This window comes from Crinia signifera, chromosome 8, assembly GCF_055691185.1.
Source record: "Crinia signifera chromosome 8, ASM5569118v1, whole genome shotgun sequence".
Lineage (NCBI taxonomy): Eukaryota > Metazoa > Chordata > Amphibia > Anura > Myobatrachidae > Crinia > Crinia signifera.
This window is the reverse complement of record NC_139224.1, coordinates 152,180,827-152,203,852: the sequence shown is the minus strand read 5'-3', so window position 1 is coordinate 152,203,852 and position 23,026 is coordinate 152,180,827. Positions and strand designations below refer to the sequence as shown.

The window sequence follows — 23,026 nt, the reverse complement described above, 5'->3', positions numbered from 1 at the left end:
TTTCTGGACAAGAGGGTGGGGTCTCACATGTCCAGCGCAGTCCACTAAGCACTTGGTGGTGTCAGGTTTGGTTTCTAAGCTCTGGGAGGTCGTAGAGCTGCTCGGAGGACTGAGAGCTCGGACTCGTCCTGAGGAATAACCCCATCAACATGCTCTGGTCCCTGGTAGATTTTGCGTTCAATCACTTGTTCCTCTCAACTTTCTGCTGCCTCTTGGTGTCCACCGTGATTCTAAAATGTATGGACCATGTCCGCCGCACCACAAAGATAGACCGGGCACAGAGGCAGAGAGAAGAGGCCCTACAGCTGATGGAAAAACACATTGCAGAGTATAAGAAGCAGGTATGGTACGATGTGATTGGTGGAACTTTGGCCTTGTACCAGACTCACTAAACGCCCACGTTACTTAGGGGGAACGTGCCAAACCTTCTAAAGAGTGGACAATTGAAGAACTTGGCCACAGTAGCCAATCATCTTCTACCTATCGTTTTACAGCAGGTACTTATAACTATCTCAAATCTGATTGGTAGCTAGGGGCAGGTTCTACACTTGTCCACTTTTCTACTCTTTAAAAGGATCGATACATTTCACACATACACTCATATACTGTATATATCACACAATTCCATAAGCCTATATTCCAGCCATGGGTATAACTATTGTGGGTGCAAGAGGTGACATTGGGGCTCAGAGACTTATGGGGCCTGGAGCCAGGTTTTAAAGTGGCATACCTATTTCTCAGATTTGCATGCTAAGCAATTGGGTCTGATCCACTAGCCAGCCTGAATTGTGTGACAGTACATTATCAGTGAGAGGTGTGTACAGTGGATGTTATAAGAGGACACTGTAATGTGGTACGATATTCTTACATACTAAGAACTGGGGTACTTTAAAGTGGCATAATATGGAATGGAGGCACTATAGTGTGGCATAACAGGAACTCTAGATTGGCACAATATAAACATGGGACCTTTTAATGTGGCATAATATGAACTAGGGACACTGGGGGAAATATACTAAGATTTGTATTCTACTTCACATGTGATGTTGCTATGGGCAACCAATCAGATCCTGTCTACTATCTTCTAGAGGGTGCTAAATAAATAAGAAGTAGATTCTGATTGGTTGCCCAAAGCATCATCACATGTGAAGTAGAATACATATCTTAGTAAATTTCCCCCTATATGTCATAATAGGAATTGGGGATACTGTGTGTCATAATGTGTACTGGTATCCCTACAATGTAATATCATGTAAACTGGGGAACACCGATGTTACAAACAATAAACTAGTGCACTACTATGGGGCATAATATTAACACTGTTATGGTTCAGAAAATGAATAGGGCACTATTATGGGGAATAAAAAGAATAATTACATTTATTAATAGAAACATAGAATTTGACGGCAGATGAGAACCATTTGGCCCATCTAGTCTGCCCCTTTTTTATCTTCAGGTTATCTCAATTCTTTTGAATCCTTATTTCTTTGTAAGGAAATTCATATGCCTATCCCAAGCATGTTTAAATTGATCTACTGTCTTAGCTTCTACCACCTCTAATGGGAGGCTATTGTACTTATCCACTACCCATTCTGTGAAGTAATTCTTTCTAACATTTCCCCTGAACCTACCAACCTCCAGTTTTAGTGCTTGTCCTTGTGTTCTATTACTTATTTTCCTTTGAAGAAAATTTCCCTCCTGTACTATGTTTAAACCCATCATATATTTGAAGATTTCTATCATGTCCCCCCTTTCCCTTCTCTGCTCCAAACTATACATGTTAAGATCTTTTAGTTTTGTGATGTAGGCCATGCACCATTTTAGTTGCCCTTCTTTGTACACTCTCTAATGTATTTATATCCTTCTGAAGATATGGTCTCCAGAACTGGACACAGTAGGCGAAATGTAATAGGGTGGTATTTTTTAGACATGTGCGATTTTTGGGTAAAAACGGCAGAATTCGCACATTTTTCAAAAATCGCACATGTAATAGGGTGCACTTTTTGCTGCAAAATCGCACATTTTGAAGTGGTGATTTTTAGTCACACTTCAATTCGCATCCAGATGTTTTCCCATTGGAAAGCATCTAACTCGCACATGTAATAGGGTGCGATTTTTGGTAAAGGTTACCAAAAATCGCCCAATAATAAGACCAGGTTCTGGCTGGTGAATTTGACAGAACCATGCACCATGGTTCTGTCCAAAAAAAAAGGGTTAAAAAAAATTCGGAAAAAAAACGGTGTGGGGTCCCCCCTCCTCAGCATAACCAGCCCCAGGCTCAAAGAGCCGGTCCTGGGTTCATAAAATCACAAGGACAAACAAGTTGGGGTTCCCTGGATTATATAAAACCAGCACCAGGCTCAAGGGCCGGTCCTGGTTCCCAAAATATGGGGGAACCAGGGGGAATACAAAACATACTCACCAGCCGTCTTCAGCGCTTCTCCGGGAGCCTTGCAGCACTCTAGTTACGGTCCGCTGTACTGTTTACATCTGGGGCTCCGTCCCCAGACCGGGACTTAGGTCCGCCCACCAGCCAATGATGGTCCGGCATGGGGGTTTTCCCGGACCATGATTGGCTGGTGGGCGGGCCTAAGTCCTGGTCTGGGGGCGGAGCCCCAGATGTAAACAGAACACGGGACCATGGGAAGAGTGCTGCAGGGCTCCCGGAGATGCGCTGAAGATGGCTGGTGAGTATGTTTTCTATCCACAGGTACCCCAGTGGATTCTACAGGACAAGGGGACCGATGCTTTGTGTCAAAATAGGTGAGTATTGGATGAATGGGCTCCGTATGAAATAAAGTTTTACTGTCAGTGTGTATGTGTTTTTATTTAACTATTTGTGCTACTGTTGGAATACAAGCCTTTATTGTCCCACATGCTGGGACTTGTGGTTCTCCAAGTCCTGCATGTGGTGCAGGCTTGCTGGGACTCATAGTTCCACAGCCGTATACAATAGTTTTGCTTTCTTTTTACACTATAATCAGCTCGATGCTCACCGCCCAGGGGCATCGAGGACAGCCCCGGGCTTCAGCATGGGCAGGTAAGTTCTGGCGGGGGGGGGGACCCCTTCTTTGGGGGTCCCCACTCCCTCAGGACCCCTGCCCATGCTGACCGGTCAGGGGGTGAATGCTTTGGCCGGGGGGACGTATAAAAAATCTCCCCCCGGCTGTGGCATTACCCTGCTGGCTGGTTGGGCCCGGTGCTGGTTCTTGAAATATGGGGGACCCCTAGTCATTTTGTCCCCCGTATTTTGGGAACCAGGACCGGCCCTTAAGCCTGGTGCTGGTTTTATAAAATCCAGGGAAACCCAACTTGTTTGTCCCTGTGATTTTATGAAACCAGGACCGGCTCTTTGAGCCCGAGGCTGGTTATGCTCAGGAGGGGGGACCCCACGCCATTTTTTTTTTTTTTTACACAAAATCGCATGTTTTAAAATGTGCACATTTTCATGACTAAAAATTGCCCAAAATTGCATCATATCTCACTTTTTTTGCGGCAAATTCGAATCTCATTACACATGCGAATTCGCAGCAAAAAATATGATTTTTAAAGGTGCAATTTGGTGCGATTTTTTTGCATGCAAAAAAATCGCACCCTATTACATTTCGCCCTACATTCCAGATGAGGCTGTACCAATGACCTAGTATAGTAAAAGGGCCCACCGGAGGAATGCAGTGGTAAGGGCCCATGCTTAGAGCCTTGGCTGACTTAGAGTGTACATGGGGGGTTATTCTAGTTCACTCTCAAAGGCAAAATCACTCTCTAATAGAAAAAAAACATGCACTGCAGGTGGGGCTGATGTAACATGTGCAATAGAGAGTTAGATTTGGGTGTTTTATTGTTTCTGTGCAGGGTAAATACTGGCTGCTTTATGTTTACACTGCAATATAGATCTCAGTTTGAAGTACAAACCCCAACCAAATCTAACTCTCTCTGCACATTTTACATCTGCCCCACCTGCAGTGCATATGGTTTTCTCCATTAGAGAGTGATTGTGCCTTTTCGAGTGAACTAGAATAACCCCCATGGTCTGGGCCCATTGATAAATATATATGGTATATACTGCTAATACATGCATTATAATGAAGATTATTAACAACAATGAAGCCCACCAGGAGTTTCCCCTGTACACCTCTGGGCCAGTCCAACCCTAGATAAGGAACCAAGTTAAGTGTTGGTGGTAGAGTATAAACAGATAAGAGGTTATGTGCTGGTGGTATAGAAGGAACATTCAAAGATTAGGAACTAGGTTACGAACAATTGGCAGTAAATTGGAGTAAAGACCCCCATACACTTGTGCGAGGTATTGCATGTAGCCTCACAACTGCCTACGGGCTCCCTGGCAGCTAGGTTTGCTTTCAATACGGCCCTTTTGCATAGGATGTATTCTCAGCTCCTGGAATTCCCTCTAATTGTCTGATTGCCATCACCTGTGTTGAAACATCCTTCTCCATCAATTAATTAGTTCAACACAGGTGATGGCAATCATACTAAAAGGTAATAAGGACCGGGTAAGAGGTTAGTGATTAGGTAATGCACCAATGTCTGAAATACTATATGACATACACTGCACTTTGGGGCAGAATATAGCTTGCTACATGTTAATGATGCGTCCTTCATCGCCTGGAGACAATTTCTCTAAAAGCACACATTTGGAAAGCCCTCTCCAGAAACCCTGGAGTGCCATATGATTGAGACATTGCCAGTACTAGCAGAAGGGTTCTTCACACCTTGGGCAACAAGCTGAGATATGCAATGAATCCTCAGAAAAGTAAATTTTTTGAGGTTTGGCTAATTTACCATGTATGGACCAAGGCCAAGAATGCAATAGATTCCAGGGCTTGGTTGAAGATGACAATGGTGTTGCCCATCAAAAGCTTATGGGCTACCATTGCACTGGATGGTAGGATCCTTCCCAGCACCACCCGTGGCAAGTTGTAAACCCGGAAGTCCTATACAGCGTTGCTACGGGGCCCATTTATTATCACAAATGGGCCTATACCACACATATAAATGCTAGTTTTTAAAAACAATTTAAGTAACAACATGCATATTCATTATCATGGGCCACCTAGTACTCACCACACTTCATATAGCCTTGGTTCCAGGACTCTGCTCTTTCCTATGGGAAGGTGGGCATGGGATTCCAATGAGAGATCAGAACCCTCTGCCACCACCGCCCTTTGTGTATTGCAGCACTGTTCATTTGTTAACTCAGCAGATATGACACATTTGTTCACACATCAGAGAAATACTGAATTATTTTGGTAAGGAACTTTCCACTGGTCCAACTCGTGGCAAGGTGGAAAATTCATTAATTATCCGGGCCCCTATGTATCACTTCTAAAATAGTAAATATGTAGCTATATCACGGCGGAAAAACAGGGGCATGGCCTCACAGGAAGACACGAGTATAGGCCATGCCCCCTTTCCGGTAGCCATGCCTATTTTTGCACGCACCTTCATCGCTCGACTGTGTCCCTCTTCATGGTGCATAAAAGTTGTGACGTATGATATAATAAAGGATTTAAGTAATTTTGAATTGTCAGCAATAATAAATGTATACTAATGCACATACAAGGAATAAGTTGTCTAGATCTACAATAAATCAGTCATTTCTTGTAAATATAGGTTTCATATAAACAAGAGTAAAGAAGGAAACCATAGTGTGTCTGTGTGCTTTTTATTATGAAGAGAAAAGATTCAAATAATCTTCTATCAATGTGTACCATGGTGTTCTCAATGAAAAAGAAAGAAAAAGAGAAAGGGGGGAAATTAAAGTAAAACAAAGAAAAATAAAATAAAAAACTTAAGAAGGAGGGGAGAGGGAAGGCCATGCGCGTCTGGGAGGACCCCCCACGTTACTATTGAGCAATTGGTGGATCTGGCAGTACGGATGGTGTAATGGTTAGCATTACTGCCTCACAGCGCTGAGGTCATGGGTTCAATACCCACCATGACTCTAACTGTGCGGAGTTTGTATATTCTCCCCGTACTTGCGTGGGTTTACTCCGGGTACTCCGGTTTCCTCCCACAATCCAAAAATATACTGGTAGGCTAATTGGCTCCCAACAAAAAAAAAAAAATTAACCCTAGAATGTCTGCGTGTGTGTGTACATGTGGTAGGGAATATAGATTGTAAGATCCACTGGTGCAGGGACTGATGTGAATGAGCAACTATACTCTGTAAAGCGCTGCGGAATCTGTATGCGCTATATAAGAAACTGTTAATAAATAAATAAATAAATCTTGTAAAAGCAGTCTGGTCTCATACCAGAGAGTCGTGTTAAAGCACATATGTATTTGTCTTTTAGTTTCTATTGGCAAAGTGTCTATATAACTTGCCCACACCTTGAAAAAAAAACGTTTTTTTATTGGTTTCCTTGTGAAGGGTTGTTTCGGTCCATTCTAGTTTGAATATTTGAAATAATTTTTCTTTAAACATAGTGAGGGAGGTATGACAGATATCCACTGTTGCAATATACATTCCGTCACACCAACGAAACATACAACAGCAGCTTCTTACAACCGATCAAAATCCTTTCAGTGCCTGGCAAAAATCCCAAAATGGCCCATCTGGTGTTAACAATAAGTAATTTACCAGATGATCTATTGCAAATTATCGAACTGCGAACCAAAATCTTTGGATAGATGTACATTCCCATAAACAATGGTACAAATGATAAAAGGCATGCAACATATTACTCATTTTAATTTATTCTAATTCTAATCATTCATAGATATACAGATGTAGCGCCCGTCATTCATTGCCGGCGCCCGCCAGATCCTCCCCTCTGGTAAGCGCCAGCGAACGGGGACTGGGACGTGCGTGCGTCTCATTATCACGGAGGCATTATCCCTGTGCAATTTCCCGGAATGTTCTTCTTCCAGTTCATATGATGGTTGCTTCTATATGGTAGGAAGTTATTGCCATCGACTTCTTTGATATATGTTTTGGTCATAAGGTTTTAATTTTTTATGTAGATTTCTAAATCTAGGCACACTACTTTCTTTTATCTGTTGTGGTAGTGAATTCCAATCCTATTTGGTTAGCGTTCATGTATTGCGTGAATTCATTCAGGTCTGATTGTGGGCCCTTCCACATGAAAAATAAGTCATCGATGTATCGATGACAACAAACAATGTTTTCCAAAAATCAAGTTGTTGTTCCAGATGTAGGACTCCTCCCACTCTGCGACAAATACATTTGCATATGAAGGTGTGAATGATGTTCCCATTGCTGTTCTTTTTGTTTGTATGTAAAATTCTCCATTGCACCAAAAATGTTGGTATAATGTTGGGCCTGAAGAAAAGCTAGGTTACACAGTGGCAAAAAAATCATAAAGGGATTTTGCCTGAACATAAGTGAATGTTTTTTTTTCTTCCTTGATTTGCGAATTGTCTAACAGAGCGAAATTCCTGGGAGCACCATGAACGAAATGGTTGAGCTGCCAAGCCATGTTGAAAATGAACAACCATGTAGACATAAGGAGAGGATTATCTTGTACCTGTTGAGGCAGCTCATATTTAGGCAGATGTAAAAGACTCGTGAAATTGAGATTAGGGAGGTGCTGTTGTTCCAATGTATAATTAGCATATTGGTCTTTATGATGGAGCCAATCCTTAATGTATCTACATATGGCTGCCTGATTGTATAGACTAATATTAGGAAAGTTGATCCCTCCGTCCATTCTAGGTCTTTGCAGTATTTTGATGCTAACCCCCGGCTTCTTTTCTGACCATATGTAATTTCTGAAAAGGTCCGTGATTTTTTTCCGTCAGATAAAGTAAGAAGAAGTGGAAGAACTTGGAGTGGGTACAGAAGTTTTGGAAAAGTAATTAATTTAATCAAATTGGCCCTACCCAAATACGTCAATTGTAAATGTTGCCAACCCTCTAATTCTGCTGTTATTTTAGCAATAATTATGAAATATTTGAGAAATAAAGATTATGTACATTCTTGGTTAGTGTTATGCCCAAGAATTGTATTTGGGACGAGGTCCATTTCAGTCCTTCAAGAGAAGCGCTTGGCTTATATGGATGACTGCCCAATGCCAAGGCCATTGACTTTGAGAGAGTCTATGGGTGAAATTTAATAGGATGAGAGATTCAGAAAGTGAGAGATTTGGTAAAAAAATCTCCAGTTTTTTTAAAGCGGCAATCATTTACACTGCAAAACCAGTTTGATTTTGAAGTGTAAATGAATGCCGTTTTAAAAAAACTGGCGATTTCTTACCAAATCTCTCACTTTCTGAATATCTCATCCTATTACATTTCACCCTATGTTTCTTTTCTTTATACCAGAGTGTCATCTTAGAGGCATCAGTTAGTCTTCTGGTAGGACGGCCATGTAGTTTTTCCATGTTGCACCTCACAAGAGCCCATGTTCTATATCTTTCAGCATGGGCACGTTGATTCCAGCCAGATCCTCTCTCTGTCCCTGGTAGAGCTGGCAGATGAGTTGAAGAAAGGATCCCTGAGCCCAGAGGCTGCACTACACGTGTACATGGAAAAGGTGAGAATAATGCATAAATGCATATCACAACTGTCCAAATGTAAATCAGCCAATTAGACGGCTGCTTTCATTGTTGACACTAAGGAGGTGATGTTATGGAATGTATATTTGGCAGCTACTGTAGTTACAGATCACTGAACATCATCCAATTTTCTTTGCCCAAAACAGCAGATTTATCAGGCTGTGATTTTTGAGGCTGTAATAATAAATTGCTGATTTGTTACATTCTGGACCCAAATAGCATATTGGAGACAAGGGTTTTCTAAAGGTATTTCAATAAAATGCTGATTTAGGGAAAAACATGTTTTTGTTTAACCTGGTAATAATCCTGTAAAGCTTTTGACCCTGCACCCAATTCCTGCTCGTGACGCCAAATGCATACTTTATAATAAATACTTTACAGTGCTGGAAATCCTTGCATGCTTATAAAAAGATAGCAATATATGCACGTCCCACCCATAGCTTTCCTAACAACGGGAGTGGCACATAAGGTTGAGAATAATGGGGGTTATTCTGGTTCACTCCGACAGGCAAATTCACTCTCTGATGTACAAAACCACTACAGGCGGGGCTGATGTAACGTGCAGAGAAAGTTGGATATGGGTGTTATATTTTTTCTGTGCAGGGTAAATACTGGCTGCTTTTTTTACACTGCAATATCGATATCAGTTTGAAGTACAAACCCCACCCAAATCAAACTCTCTCTGCACATGGAAAAGGAGCTCCCTTTAGATCTCAGCTCTACCTCTGGGTAGAAATACACATAGGACTGACATATACCATAACTTGAGCGCTTAGTACTTACATTTTCTACTAACATCTCTCTGCACATGTTACATCTGACCCACCTGCAGTGCATATGGTTTTGTCCATTAGAGAGTGAATTTGCCTTTGCGAGTGAACCAGAATAACCCCTGTGAGGGTACGAGTTCCTCAATCACTCAGACACCGAGCAGATGAAACCAAAATATGGTTTATTTTTATCACAGCACACGAAAGTAGATGAAGACAGGAAAAAGAGTCAAATGTAGCATATAAACGTTATCGGGTAGCAGTCCAATGGCAGTCCTTGTAGCAGCAGTTCCAAAGCACAAAACTATCACTTAATCCACACAGCAGTGATAGCCGAAACCTGTGTAAATCCACACAACACAGACGCTCCACACCAGAGCTTGGTAGGATGCCCCCTTCCCGGGCAAACGATGTGTTCCACAAGATCCAGTGAAGGGTAGGACCCCTGAGACCGGATTGCGACTAACATACTGAGCTGGCAGGTGTACAAGTCATTTTAAAAACTTCCTATTTCCCACGCTTCTCCATACCATCAGTGGGCTTGCACTCAATCCCTATTGGTGGACTCAAGTCAGGTTTATCCCCCCTCCCAGGTACTGCTGCTGCCCATCTGCTTCTGCCCCCTGCTGGGGTCGGTTCCAGAAAGTCTGGAAGTAGCCAAGATATGCATAGCAGAGTCAACACAAGATACAAAACACAGTCTGATTACATTATGTGGTGGTCACCCCCTGTGGACAACCTTCCTGTTGATAGTAGGGGAATTTGATCACCCCCTGTGGTGATTGTCCTTCAGCTATCCCCCTCATGTAAACAGCAGGAACAATAATCGGCTGATTACATTATGGGCTGATCACCCCCTGTGGACAACCTTCCTGTTGATAGTAGGGGGATTCGATCACCCCCTGTGGAGATTGCCAATGGTACAATGCTTACATGAATAAAGTCCTGGGAAATACAGACATTACATTTGAGGTGGGATTATACAGCCTAATAATATATGATCTGGAACTACACACACATATAGGGGGTATATAGACATATATGGAGAACAAGAGGGTACCGACGGACTAAAATAGTACATTAATTACTACACCTAATAAAATATAGTAATTACAGATTTCCAGTAAATCTGATAACCTCACATTCCTTCCCCTACTATTGTAGTCCCGGTACCAAGCTGTTCAGGAACCAATAACAACCTGGAATAGCGGGATGCAGAGCCGAGAATCTGGGGTTTGGATATACCACCTGAGTCCCACAGGGTGACATCATACCAAACCCATCTTGTAAAAGGCGGCTGGTTTGCAGAACCAGCAAGGGCATGATTACAGTCTAAGTCATACATTGGAACTAACAAGGGATGTAGCGATTCCTCTTCTTCGGATTCTGGGTACCCCCCCTCTGCAACATTGTAACCTACTAATACTTTTGCCTCGGGCACAATGGGGCAGGGACCACGTTCCACCTCCCCCTCTTGCCCAAGGAACAGGGGCCAAACAGCAGGCCAATATAGGGGCTCTGGCCCTGGCACTTCCACCACCCCGTCATGTCCTTCCTCCCCCAAACCCAAACTAGGGGCATGGCAAATTTCAGTCCAGCATTTGGTCTCAATGTCCAGGGCTGAGGAGGGACCCTCCATCAGGAACAATTCCGCTGGTGGCTGCAGGGCAGGCTGGTCCAAGGCCAGTCCTACCCCCTCAAAAGCCTGGGTCTTACCTGCCGCTTCCTCTGCGCAGTCCTCAGTCTCCAGGATAACCACCTTCCCCAGCTGAATATGCTGGGCAGCCTGAAGCACGACATCATCTGCGACTGGTATGCTTGTGGCCTGGATGTTGTCGAACACTCCTCTAACCCCGGCGATCTCTTCTTGGATGCAGTCCTCATAGATCCCCTGGCAGCAGGATAATAGCTCTTCATCTTCCATCTCAGCAAAAGGGAAGCTGTAGTGCAGATCCTCCTGAATAACCTCCTTCATTATGGGGATAACCTCCCCCTGTATAGAACACGAAGCAGCTTCCTCCCTAGGATGGGGGAGAAGCAGTTGCAAACGGTGCCTTTCATCACGCCCCCTGCGACACTGATCTTGCCATGCTGGGGTATCCAGGAGCCCCCGATCAATCGCCTCTTCCTCTGCCACCACGAAGCACTCCTCCAGACACTGCAATTGTTCCCACACACTCAGCTGTGCACCGAAATGGAGGATACATGCCCGATAATCGGTAAATGCTTTTGTAGGATCTCCCTGATCGTGAAGGATCTGCTGAATGATTTCCCCGCGAGTGCTGGATTGGATGGGTATACCTCGCAGCTGACCTTCTGCTATCAGCTCCTCCATACTCATTTCTTCAAGGGCAGTTAGGGGCCCCCCTGACAACGACCCTTCAGTTGCAGTAACAATTAATTCTGTGGCAGACCCCTCGGTTGTCTGCCCAGATTGCAGTAGCCCCCTTCTAGACCTTTCCTCTGGTTCTATCTGGGGCATCAATGTATTCTGGACTTGTCCTTCAGCCTCAGAATATTGTCCTCTTTGTAGCATCTGGGTAACTGTGGCAATCACTTCCTCTGTAAATTCTACAAACTCTGGCTCTCCCAGCAGATTCCAAGAGGTGGCCTCACCTTTACAGTGCAGAAATGCATCCCCCAGGTAACACAACTTGTCCTGTATGCTGGATACTCTCCACCCGCTGACCATCTGCTGAGCGTCTTCCCAGTACTTCCAGATATAATGCATCTTTCTGACAATAAATAACAGATCCGGCTTCCCAGCCTGCCGATACACTGAAGAACCTCCATCCCTGAGCTCCTCTGCTACAGGGGTCTTGAGGCATCGATTTTCTTTCCTTGGAAACATTTTCCCTTTCACAGGACTGACACCTGCTCACTTGCTGAACATCACCTTATTGCATTTTCCGTTTCCTTACATATGGTCTGATCCTCTGTTCTCTGTGCTTTCTGTGCTTGAAGGTTGGTGTCTGAATGATCCCACTGTCGCTGCCGCCAAATGTGAGGGTACGAGTTCCTCAATCACTCAGACACCGAGCAGATGAAACCAAAATATGGTTTATTTTTATCACAGCACACGAAAGTAGATGAAGACAGGAAAAAGAGTCAAATGTAGCATATAAACGTTATCGGGTAGCAGTCCAATGGCAGTCCTTGTAGCAGCAGTTCCAAAGCACAAAACTATCACTTAATCCACACAGCAGTGATAGCCGAAACCTGTGTAAATCCACACAACACAGACGCTCCACACCAGAGCTTGGTAGGATGCCCCCTTCCCGGGCAAACGATGTGTTCCACAAGATTCAGTGAAGGGTAGGACCCCTGAGACCGGATTGCGACTAACATACTGAGCTGGCAGGTGTACAAGTCATTTTAAAAACTTCCTTTTTCCCACGCTTCTCCATACCATCAGTGGGCTTGCACTCAATCCCTATTGGTGGACTCAAGTCAGGTTTATCCCCCCTCCCAGGTACTGCTGCTGCCCATCTGCTTCTGCCCCCTGCTGGGGTCGGTTCCAGAAAGTCTGGAAGTAGCCAAGATATGCATAGCAGAGTCAACACAAGATACAAAACACAGTCTGATTACATTATGTGGTGGTCACCCCCTGTGGACAACCTTCCTGTTGATAGTAGGGGAATTTGATCACCCCCTGTGGTGATTGTCCTTCAGCTATCCCCCTCATGTAAACAGCAGGAACAATAATCGGCTGATTACATTATGGGCTGATCACCCCCTGTGGACAACCTTCCTGTTGATAGTAGGGGGATTCGATCACCCCCTGTGGAGATTGCCAATGGTACAATGCTTACATGAATAAAGTCCTGGGAAATACAGACATTACATTTGAGGTGGGATTATACAGCCTAATAATATATGATCTGGAACTACACACACATATAGGGGGTATATAGACATATATGGAGAACAAGAGGGTACCGACGGACTAAAATAGTACATTAATTACTACACCTAATAAAATATAGTAATTACAGATTTCCAGTAAATCTGATAACCTCACAACCCCCAATGTGTTTTAAGGTGTTGTTATTTGCAGAGTTGTGTAGACAACACCAGTGGATGACCCAAACTACAAACAGCCCAATTACTTAACCAAAAGTGTTGCTTTACTGAAGTATAACATGTGCAGCTGTACTCACTTTGTAAACATACTGGTTTTCATGGATCAAAACTGTAGCGGAAATGGCTAAAGTTGCATGGTGCAGCAGTCAACAGATTTGAGGACAGACCTCCCTGGGTCCTAGTGCCCAGCATGTATGCACAGTGGGGATATACATGCACAGTTGGGACTCACATACAGGTAAAATTAATCCAGTACCCTTTAATCAAGTATCAGATTTTGTTCCTGGATCACCATCCCATGGCACCCCTGCAAATGCCCCCCACAGTACCGCAGGCTAAAATGGTACACAGTTTGGGAACCACTGCATTAATGTCTTGTATAGCAGTAGCATAATGCATCCGCATATGATCTCAGCACACAAAACTTTGTTCTAGTCACCCATCTATCTGCATTCTTCATTGTCAGGAGCTCTTTGTCAGCCAGCTTGGCACCATTTAAGCGTTTTGGTTGACCTCATCTGTCAGGTGGGATTTTTTTCCAGTGGGTTTGCTGATTAGTTGAATCCCAGCATAATAAAGGGGTCTATTTACTAAGCACTGGAGAGATATAGGGCAAGATGTATCAAGCTTCAAAATGTGAAAAAAATGAAGAGTGCTAAACACCCAAAAAATCAGCTCCGATTGGCTGGCTGTTTATCACTCTTCATTTTATCACTCTTTAAAGCTTGATACATCTGGCCCATAAAGTGGAGAGAGATAAAGTACTAGGCAATAATCTGAGGAGCTGATTGGCTGGTACGTTATCTCTCACTGAGCGATTTAGTATAGGCGATTTGTAAAGATGGTCTTGGAGTGGTTCGGGTGACGTAGATTGCTTATCGCTATCACTCATTTCTGAAAATACGGGCGTTTTGCAGTCACTTGCTCAGCAATATGACTACATTTATACTGCAAGGCCGCCCATCGCTATAAGGCATACATACTGAGCAATTTGTGCTTGTCATGATCAACATAGACAAAAGCTCAGCATGGAAGTGATCGACCAATGAGAATGTCGACATAAGCTTTTTTCTTCATACTTTACCATCTCCTGATACTGTAGCTTGCTAAGAGCATAGTTAGGGAAACGAGCCATGAAGGGGGCACAGTATACTAATTCGGGCTCCATGTTTTCAAATCTACACATTGACATAAAAAAAAAATGAAAAACCCCATTCCTTTTGCTTGTGTCAACCTTTTGTGTATAACTACCTAATACACCACACCCTATCTATCCACCTGTGAAGTAGTCACCATAAATGTCATTGTCATTGCACATTTGCCAGTCCTGTCCTTGGTGTAAGAGATCCATCTGTAATCACACTATTAAAGTGCAAATGCCCAATAACCAACCAATCAATTTGTTTACATTAATGATAGCTCAGTTCCCGCGTGTGTTGGAAAATGTCCTAATTTGTCCCATCTCTGTCTCTTTAAGGCTTTGGAAGTGACGAAGGAAGTGAACTGTGTGACGGACTTCCTGGCGGACTGTGAGACGCAGCTGCAGGAGGTGAAGAAGCAGCAGGAGAAAGGTCTTCTCTATGGAGTCCCCATGTCTCTGAAGGACCATATCGGATATAAGGTTCTCTTGCCGGCCTTTCTTTCACATGTGGAAATATAGGGCCTGATTCAGACCTGATCACACAGCTGTGAATTTGCAGGCAGGCCATTAATTGATAGACTGCCCATGCGTGCGGACCACAGTACACATGTGCCTTGCCATCATGCAATAAAATCCTGCTAATTTTAATTTCGATGGCCGTTTGCATTAGGTGGTGTCTGTAGGTAGTAACTGTCCGTTGGAGTGTCAGGGAAAACGCAGGAATGCCTTCGTGTTTGAAGGAAAGTCATGTGACGTCACCTACAGCCCCGATCCAAATGATTCTTTCTCAGCTGTTGAGTAAATCCTGGGCTATGCAAAATTGCACACACTGGAGAAATCATTTGATTGTGATTGGCTTGCGAATGGATTTGCAGGGAATTCCCTGATCAAGCTACTTTTTGCAAGCCTTGCAAAGCAATTCGCAGGCTTGCACGGGGCAGGATTTCACTCTGGCTGGGCAACTAAAACCTGATTGCAGGGCTCTGCAAATTAGCAGCTGTGCGATCAGATCTGAATCACCACCATAGTATATACAGTACTGTAGGTGTACCATATACAGGGACGTAGCCATAATCTCCCCATAGCATCAACCCCATACAATTTACTTTAGAAGACACCTTTCCCTGCAGTTGTTGTTTATTTATGCCTCATAGTAGTGCCCTAGTTGATATTATACCCAATTGTAGTGCCCTAATTAATCTTATGCCCCATATTAGTGCCTAAATTGTTGTTATGCCAAATACTAGGGCCTTAATTAATGTTATGCCCATAATAGCACCCCAGTTGTTGTTATGCCCCACAGTAGTGTCCTAGTTGATGCTATGCCTCAAAGTAGTGCAACAGCTGATGATATGCCAATGGTAGAACACAAGTTGATATTAAGTTCCATGGTAGTGGCCTAGATGTTGTTATGCCCCATAGTTGTGACCTAGTAGAGGCTATGTCTTATAGTAGTGCCCTAGGTGATGCTATGCTCCATAGTAGTGCCCTAATTAATATTATGCCCCATAGTAGTGCCCTATTTGTTGTTTTGCCCCATAGTTGTGACCTAGTTGATGTTATGCCCCATAGTAGTGCCCTAGTTGATGATAGGCCCCAAAGTAGTACCCACATTGCTGTTATACCTAACAGTAGAGTCCTGGTTGATATTATGCCCCAGAGTAGTGCCCTAGTTGATGCAATGCCCAAAGTAGTGCTACAGCTGATGTTATGCCAATGGTAGTGCCCTAGTCGATGTTAAGTCCCATGGTGGTGCCCTAGTTAATGGTATGCCCATAATAGCACTCTAGTTGATGTTATGCCCCATAGAAGTGCCCTAGTTGATGTTATGCCCCATAGTAGTGCCATAGTTGATGCTATGTCTCATGGTGGTTCCCTAGTTTATAATATGCCCCATAGTAGTGCCCTAGTTGATGTTATGCCCCATAGTAGTGCACTAGTTCATGTCATTCCCTATTGTAGTGTACTTTTTAATCTTATGCCCCATAGTAGTGCCCTAGTTGATGTTATTCCACATAGAAGTGCCTTAGTTCATGTTTTGCCCCATAGTAGTGCCCTATTTGATGCTATGCCCCATAGTAGTGCCCTCATTGATGTTAGGTCCCTAATTAATATCATGCCCCCGTAGTAGTGCCCTAGTTTATGTTTGGCCCCATAGTAGTGCCCTATTTGAAGCTATGCCCCATAGTAGTGCCCTCATTGATGCTAGGTCCCATAATTATGCCCTAGTTAATGGTATGCCCCATAGTTGTGTCCTAGTTGATATTATGTCTCATAGAAGTGCCTTAGTTAATGTTATGCCCTAAAGTAGTGCCCACGTTGATGTTATGCCCATAGTAGTGCCCTAGTTGATGTTAAAGCCCAAAGTAGTGCCCTTAGGTTATGTTACACCCATAGTGGTGCCCTAGTTGATGTTATGCTCCATGGCAGTGGCCTAGTTGATGTAATGTCCATTAGTAGTGCCCTAGGGGATGTTATGTCCCATATTTGTGGGACACATATTTGTGTCCTAGTTGATGCCCCATAGTAGTGTCCTTGTTTAATGTATGCCCTGTAGTAGTGCCCTGGTTTATGTGACGCCACATACAGTAGTAGTGCCCTAGTTGATGTTATGCCCAATAGTAGTGCCCTAGTTGATGTTATGCCCCATAGTAGTGCCCTAGTTGATGTTATGCCCCATAGTAGTGCCCTAGTTGATGTTATGTCCCATAGTAGTGTCTTAGTTGATGTTATGCACCATAGTAGTGCCCTATTTGTTGTTAGGCCCATAGTTGTGACCTAGATGATGTTATGCCCCATAGTAGTGCCCTATTTGTTGTTAGGCCTATAGTTGTGACCTAGTTGATGTTATGCCCCATAGTAGTGCCCTAGTTGATGATAGGCCCCAAAGTAGTACCCACATTGCTCTTATACCTAACAGTAGAGCCCTAGTTGATATTATGTCACATGGTAGTGCCCTGGTTTATGTTATTCCCCATAGTAGTGCCCTAGTTGATGCGATGCCCAAAAAATTGCTACAGCTGATGTTATGCCAATGGTAGTGCCCTAGTCGATGTTAAGTCCCATGGTGGTGCCCTAGTTAATGGTATGCCCATAATAGCACTCTAGTTAATGTTATGCCCCATAGAAGTGCCCTAGTTGATGTTATGCATCATAGTAGTGCCATAGTTGATGTTATGTCTCATAGTGGTTCCCTAGTTTATGTTATGCCCCATAGTAGTACCCTAGTTGATGTTATGCCCCATAGTAGTGCACTTTTTAGTCTTATGCCCCATAGTAGTACCCTAGTTGATGTTATTCCACATAGTAGTGCCTTGGTTCATGTTTTGCCCCATAGTAGTGCCCTATTTGATGCTGTGCCCCATAGTAGTGCCCTCATTGATGTTAAGTCCCTAATTAATATCATGCCCCCATAGTAGTGCCCTAGTTGATGTTTGGCCACATAGTAGTGCCCTATTTGAATCTATGCCCCATAGTAGTGCCCTCATTGATGTTAGGTCCCATAATTATGCCCTAGTTGATGTTATGCCCCATAGTTGTGTCCTAGTTGATGTTACGCCCCTATAGTGGTACCCTAGTTCATGTTATGCTCCATGGTAGTGGCCTAGTTGATGTTATGCCCATAGTAGTGCCCTAGTTGATGTTAAAACCCAAAGTAGTGCCCTTAGGTGATGTTACGCCCCATAGTGGTGCCCTAGTTGATGTTATGCTCCATGGTAGTGGCCCAGTTGATGTAATGTCCATTAGTAGTGCCCTAGGGGATGTTATGTCCCATATTTGTGGGACACATATTTGTGTCCTAGTTCATGCCCCATAGTAGTGTCCTGGTTTAATGCATGCCCTATAGTAGTGCCCTGGTTTATGTTATGCCACATAGTAGTGCCCTAGTTGATGTTATGCCCAATAGTAGTGCCCTAGTTGATGGTATGCCCCATAGTAGTGCCCTAGTTGATGTTATGCACCATAGTAGTGCCCTAGTTGATGTTATGCCCCATAGTAGGGCCCTAGTTGATGTTATGCCCAATACTAGTGCCCTAGTTGATGTTAAAACCCAAAGTAGTGCCCTTAGGTGATGTTACGCCCCATAGTGGTGCCCTAGTTGATGTTATGCTCCATGGTAGTGGCCCAGTTGATGTAATGTCCATTAGTAGTGCCCTAGAGGATGTTATGTCCCATATTTGTGGGACACATATTTGTGTCCTAGTTCATGCCCCATAGTAGTGTCCTGGTTTAATGCATGCCCTATAGTAGTGCCCTGGTTTATGTTATGCCACATAGTAGTGCCCTAGTTGATGTTATGCCCAATAGTAGTGCCCTAGTTGATGGTATGCCCCATAGTAGTGCCCTAGTTGATGTTATGCACCATAGTAGTGCCCTAGTTGATGTTATGCCCCATAGTAGTGCCCTAGTTGATGTTATGCCCAATACTAGTGCCCTAGTTGATGTTATGCCCAATAGTAGTTCCCTAGTTGATGTTATGCCCCATAGTAGTGCCCTAGTTGATGTTATGCCCCATAGTAGTGCCCTAGTTGATGTTATGCCCCATAGTAGTGTCTTAGTTGATGTTTTGCCCCATAGTAGTGCCCTAGTTGATGTTATGCCCCATAGTAGTGTCTTAGTTGATGTTATGCACCATAGTAGTGCCTTAGTTGATGTTATGCCCCATAGTAGTGCCCTAGTTGATGTTATGCCCCATAGTAGTGCCCTAGTTGATGTTATGCCCCATTGTAGTGTCTTAGTTGATGTTATGCGCCATAGTAGTGCCTTAGTTGATGTTATGCCCCATAGTAATGTGCTATTCAATGCTATGACCCATAGCAGTGTCCTGTTCATTTATTGTATTATTTGCAATGGCGACGCTTCAAGTGCTCCATTCCTTTTAGCAGCTTTTTTAATCTTACACAAGAGCCTGAATCTGAAGGGCCTGTAGGGCTGAGAAACTTGCAGTTTGTAGTGATTGTAAAGATAGAGGCGGAGTGTGTGTAGGCGGGGTGAAGAAGGCCAGGGAACACTTCATTTTAAAGGTGATTCCACTTTCAGTGGAGAGCTTATCGATTTCTGCATGCTGTGCAGTCCCAGCCTAGGAACTCAATCCGCACGTCCACGTCACTTCACAAAAGCTGTAGTCAAGGAGAAAAGTTAAATCTGATAGTGGCAGGCTCACTGATTAGCACCACTGGGCCTCGACAGTCAAAAGGTCGACCCCTATTGGTAGACAGGCAGAAGGTCAACACATGAAAAAGATTGACATGCATTAGATCGACATGGACAAATGGTTGATACAGTTTTATTTACAGTTGCTTATAATCAAAAGGTTAAAATGAAAAAGGTTGACATAGACACTTAAAAAAATTGTGAAAAACTCATGTTGACTTTTTTCTATGTTAACCTGTTCCATGCCGACCTTTTGACCACGTCGACCAAATGGATGTCTGCCTTTTTCATTTATTGACCTTCTGCCTGTTGACCCTAGGCCAGGACCCCAATATAGCTATGCCCATGACCATAAATAAATCCTCTCCACCAGTGGTCTCCAGATGTTACCTATTTACAACTACTGTAACTTAGGGCCAGATGCACTAAGCTTCAAAAGTGATAAAATGGAGAGTGATAAACAGCCAGCCAATCAGCTCCTACCTGCCATGTCACAGACTGTGTTTGAAAAATGTCAGGCAGAAGCTGATTGGCCGGCTGTTTATCACTCTCCATTTTATCACTTTTGAAGCTTAGTGCATCTGGCCCTTGGTATCTGGTTTTGGAGATTCTTCTGCAATAATCTATAAACAAGGTGCAATAATCTTACATTTAAAAGAGGAGCCCACCCAAAAACATTTATAACTTTATAAACAACAACCAACTTATGTTCATTACTCTACCACCAAAACATAAAGGGTGCCGGCCGGGTTCCCGTCAATCGGGATCCGACAGTCATTTACCCGACATCGGGATCCCGACTGTTAAAACGCAGACAGCCGGGTTCCCGGCTATTCTCCCTTGTGGGGATCCATGACCCCATAGAGGGAGAATAAGGGGCTTTGTTGCGCTCGCCATGCTGTCTGAGTCTGGCCAGTCGGGATCCCAACATCGGGCAAATGACTGTCAGGATCCTGACTGTCTGGAACCATATACCACACTCAACACAAACACAAATCACAAGTGCAGTGGGGAATGTAAGTGAAAAACAGATTAAAGAGGTTCATGCTCCTGCACTGGCTACCTAGTCCCACCTTCCCATCACTACCAAGAAAACTATTGGACAGCAAACAGCTGTCATTCAAACTAGAAGCACCAATTGGAAGGGACAACATAAATATATGTAATTCAGTTCCTGGATAACAACCTCAGAGTTTAATAACCCTCCGGTTGATTGGCAGCCCTATGTCCTTGTAATGTATCATATAACGATCTATGAAGGAGGAAAAATACGTCACATTTCGCAGGTTTTGGAAGCAATACTTCTGTGTGTTATACATTAATATATGTGCCATTAAAATACTTCATTCTCACATAGGATCCCTTATTTACCACATCTGCACATGTTCCATCTGTCATTGTCATTTATTTGGAGCTACATTGGATCTTCACAGATGGTTGTTGGATTACTTGTGATGTTTTGATGCCAGCAGAGAAATGTGATCCTCAATTTATCTCAACAGGGACATAACTCCCACTGCGGTCTTGTCCATTTCCTTGGAGTGGATGAGGCTGAGGACAGCGTTCTTGCTCAGGTGTTGAAGAAACAGGGTGCCATCCCCTTTGTGAAGACCAACATATCACAATCCATGATGAAGTAGCTATACCACTTTGTATTGACATTGTCCATATTGTAGATTTACACGTTAGCAAAAGATGAATAGAAGTAAATAAAAAGAGTTTACGGCAAGTAAAACTAGGGTTACTTATGTTACTTTGTCATCGGGTAGCCAATAAAACAGAGCCCTAACTGTGCATGTACAATATGATGAGGTGTCGTGTACATGGCATGGAAAAGAATCAGTCCCTTATTTGCCTAGGCAGCTACCTTGGACACCAGGTTTGGTTGGAGGGGATTGGGGAGGGGGGGGGGGGAGTATTTGCACCACTGCATCTACCTATGTCAAAGAAGACATCCTTGTTGTACTTAAAACAGGCGGTGGCTTGGAGACTTCTGATACCCCATTCACACCAGAAATGCAGGGACAAACCCGGGAATTCAGTTCCCAGGACAAGCAGGGACATTCCTGGGTTTGGGCCCATTCACACCAGAAATGTCCCTGCATTTTCTGGTGTGAGAAGGGGGCGGAAAGGAGGCCGGCAGGAGTTGGGGAGGAGGCGGGATGGCGGCGGAGGTGGGGAGAATACTCACCCCGGTTGCTGGTCCTCCGTGCAGGCCAGGGATCCACACAGGCGGCGGCGCAAATGACGGGACAGGCTGCGGATGAAGATGACGCAGCTCTCCGGCGTCCTCACTGCCGCCGGAGAGCTGCGTCATCATCATCCACCGGCTGTCCCGTCATTTGCGCCCGCCGCCTGCATTAATTCCCGTCGGACAGGACACGGAGGACACGGCAACCCGGGTAAGTATACCCTGTACCTTTCACACCAGCCAGGTCCCCGGGTTGAACCCGGGAACAACCCTGGTACCTAGCCGGGTTGAAATTTGAACAGGATTTTGTCCCGGGAACCTTTCACACCAGAGCTAGTACCGGGTTGTTTCCGGACTCAACCCGGGAATTTAGGCTGGTGTGAATGGGGTATAAGATGCCACCTTTACACTTTCCCTTGAGAGGCTGGAGGTGGGTATTGGTGGCAGTTTTGGGTTGTGGGGGGGGTTGTATAATAGTAGCAGCAATAATACCTGGGGCCAATAGTAACATACATAGCCATACCTGGGGCCAACAGTAACATACTTAGCCATACCTGGGGCCAATAGTAACATACACAGCCATACCTGGGTCCAACAGTAACATACATAGCCATACCTGGGGCCAATAGTAACATACATAGCCATATCTGGGGCCAATAGTAACATACTTAGCCATACCTGGGGCCAATAGTAACATACATAGCCATATCTGGGGCCAATAGTAACATACTTAGCCATACCTGGGGCCAATAGTAACATACATAGCCATATCTGGGGCCGAGAGTAACATACTTAGCCATACCTGGGGCCAATAGTAACATACATAGCCATACCTGGGGCCGAGAGTCACATACATAGCCATATCTGGGGCCGAGAGTAACATACATAGCCATACCTGGGGCCGAGAGTAACATACATAGCCATATCTGGCTTTCTGCAACAGATGGTGATACATATATGTAAAACATATTACTTAAACAGCAAAGATGGCCCCCCTGCAGCTCTGGGCCCCATAGCATCTGCACCCCTTGCACCTATGGTAGTTACGCCCTTGCTAAGACCTGCTTATATATGTCAAGGTAGTTATTTTAGAACCATATACACCCATTCAGTAAGTGTTTTTGTATACTTTAAAAAGCAGGACACTCAA

General features: G+C 44.1%; 1 protein-coding gene across 4 annotated transcripts in view; it reads left to right on the top strand.

Moving 5' to 3' along the window:
- LOC146026608 (vitamin D3 hydroxylase-associated protein-like) overlaps positions 1-23,026 on the top strand; it is a 125,847-nt gene that overhangs the window by 11,011 nt on the left and 91,810 nt on the right. For all 4 annotated transcript variants that reach the window (XR_014454496.1, XR_014454498.1, XM_083157420.1 and 1 more), the window contains exons 2-4: positions 8,402-8,515; positions 14,868-15,011; positions 21,188-21,321. Coding sequence is in view for 2 of the 4 variants with exons in the window: in XM_083157420.1 (XP_083013546.1) it covers positions 8,402-8,515; positions 14,868-15,011; positions 21,188-21,321 (392 nt within the window). In the remaining 2 variants the exon portion in view is untranslated. The remainder of the gene's footprint in view (positions 1-8,401; positions 8,516-14,867; positions 15,012-21,187; positions 21,322-23,026) is intronic.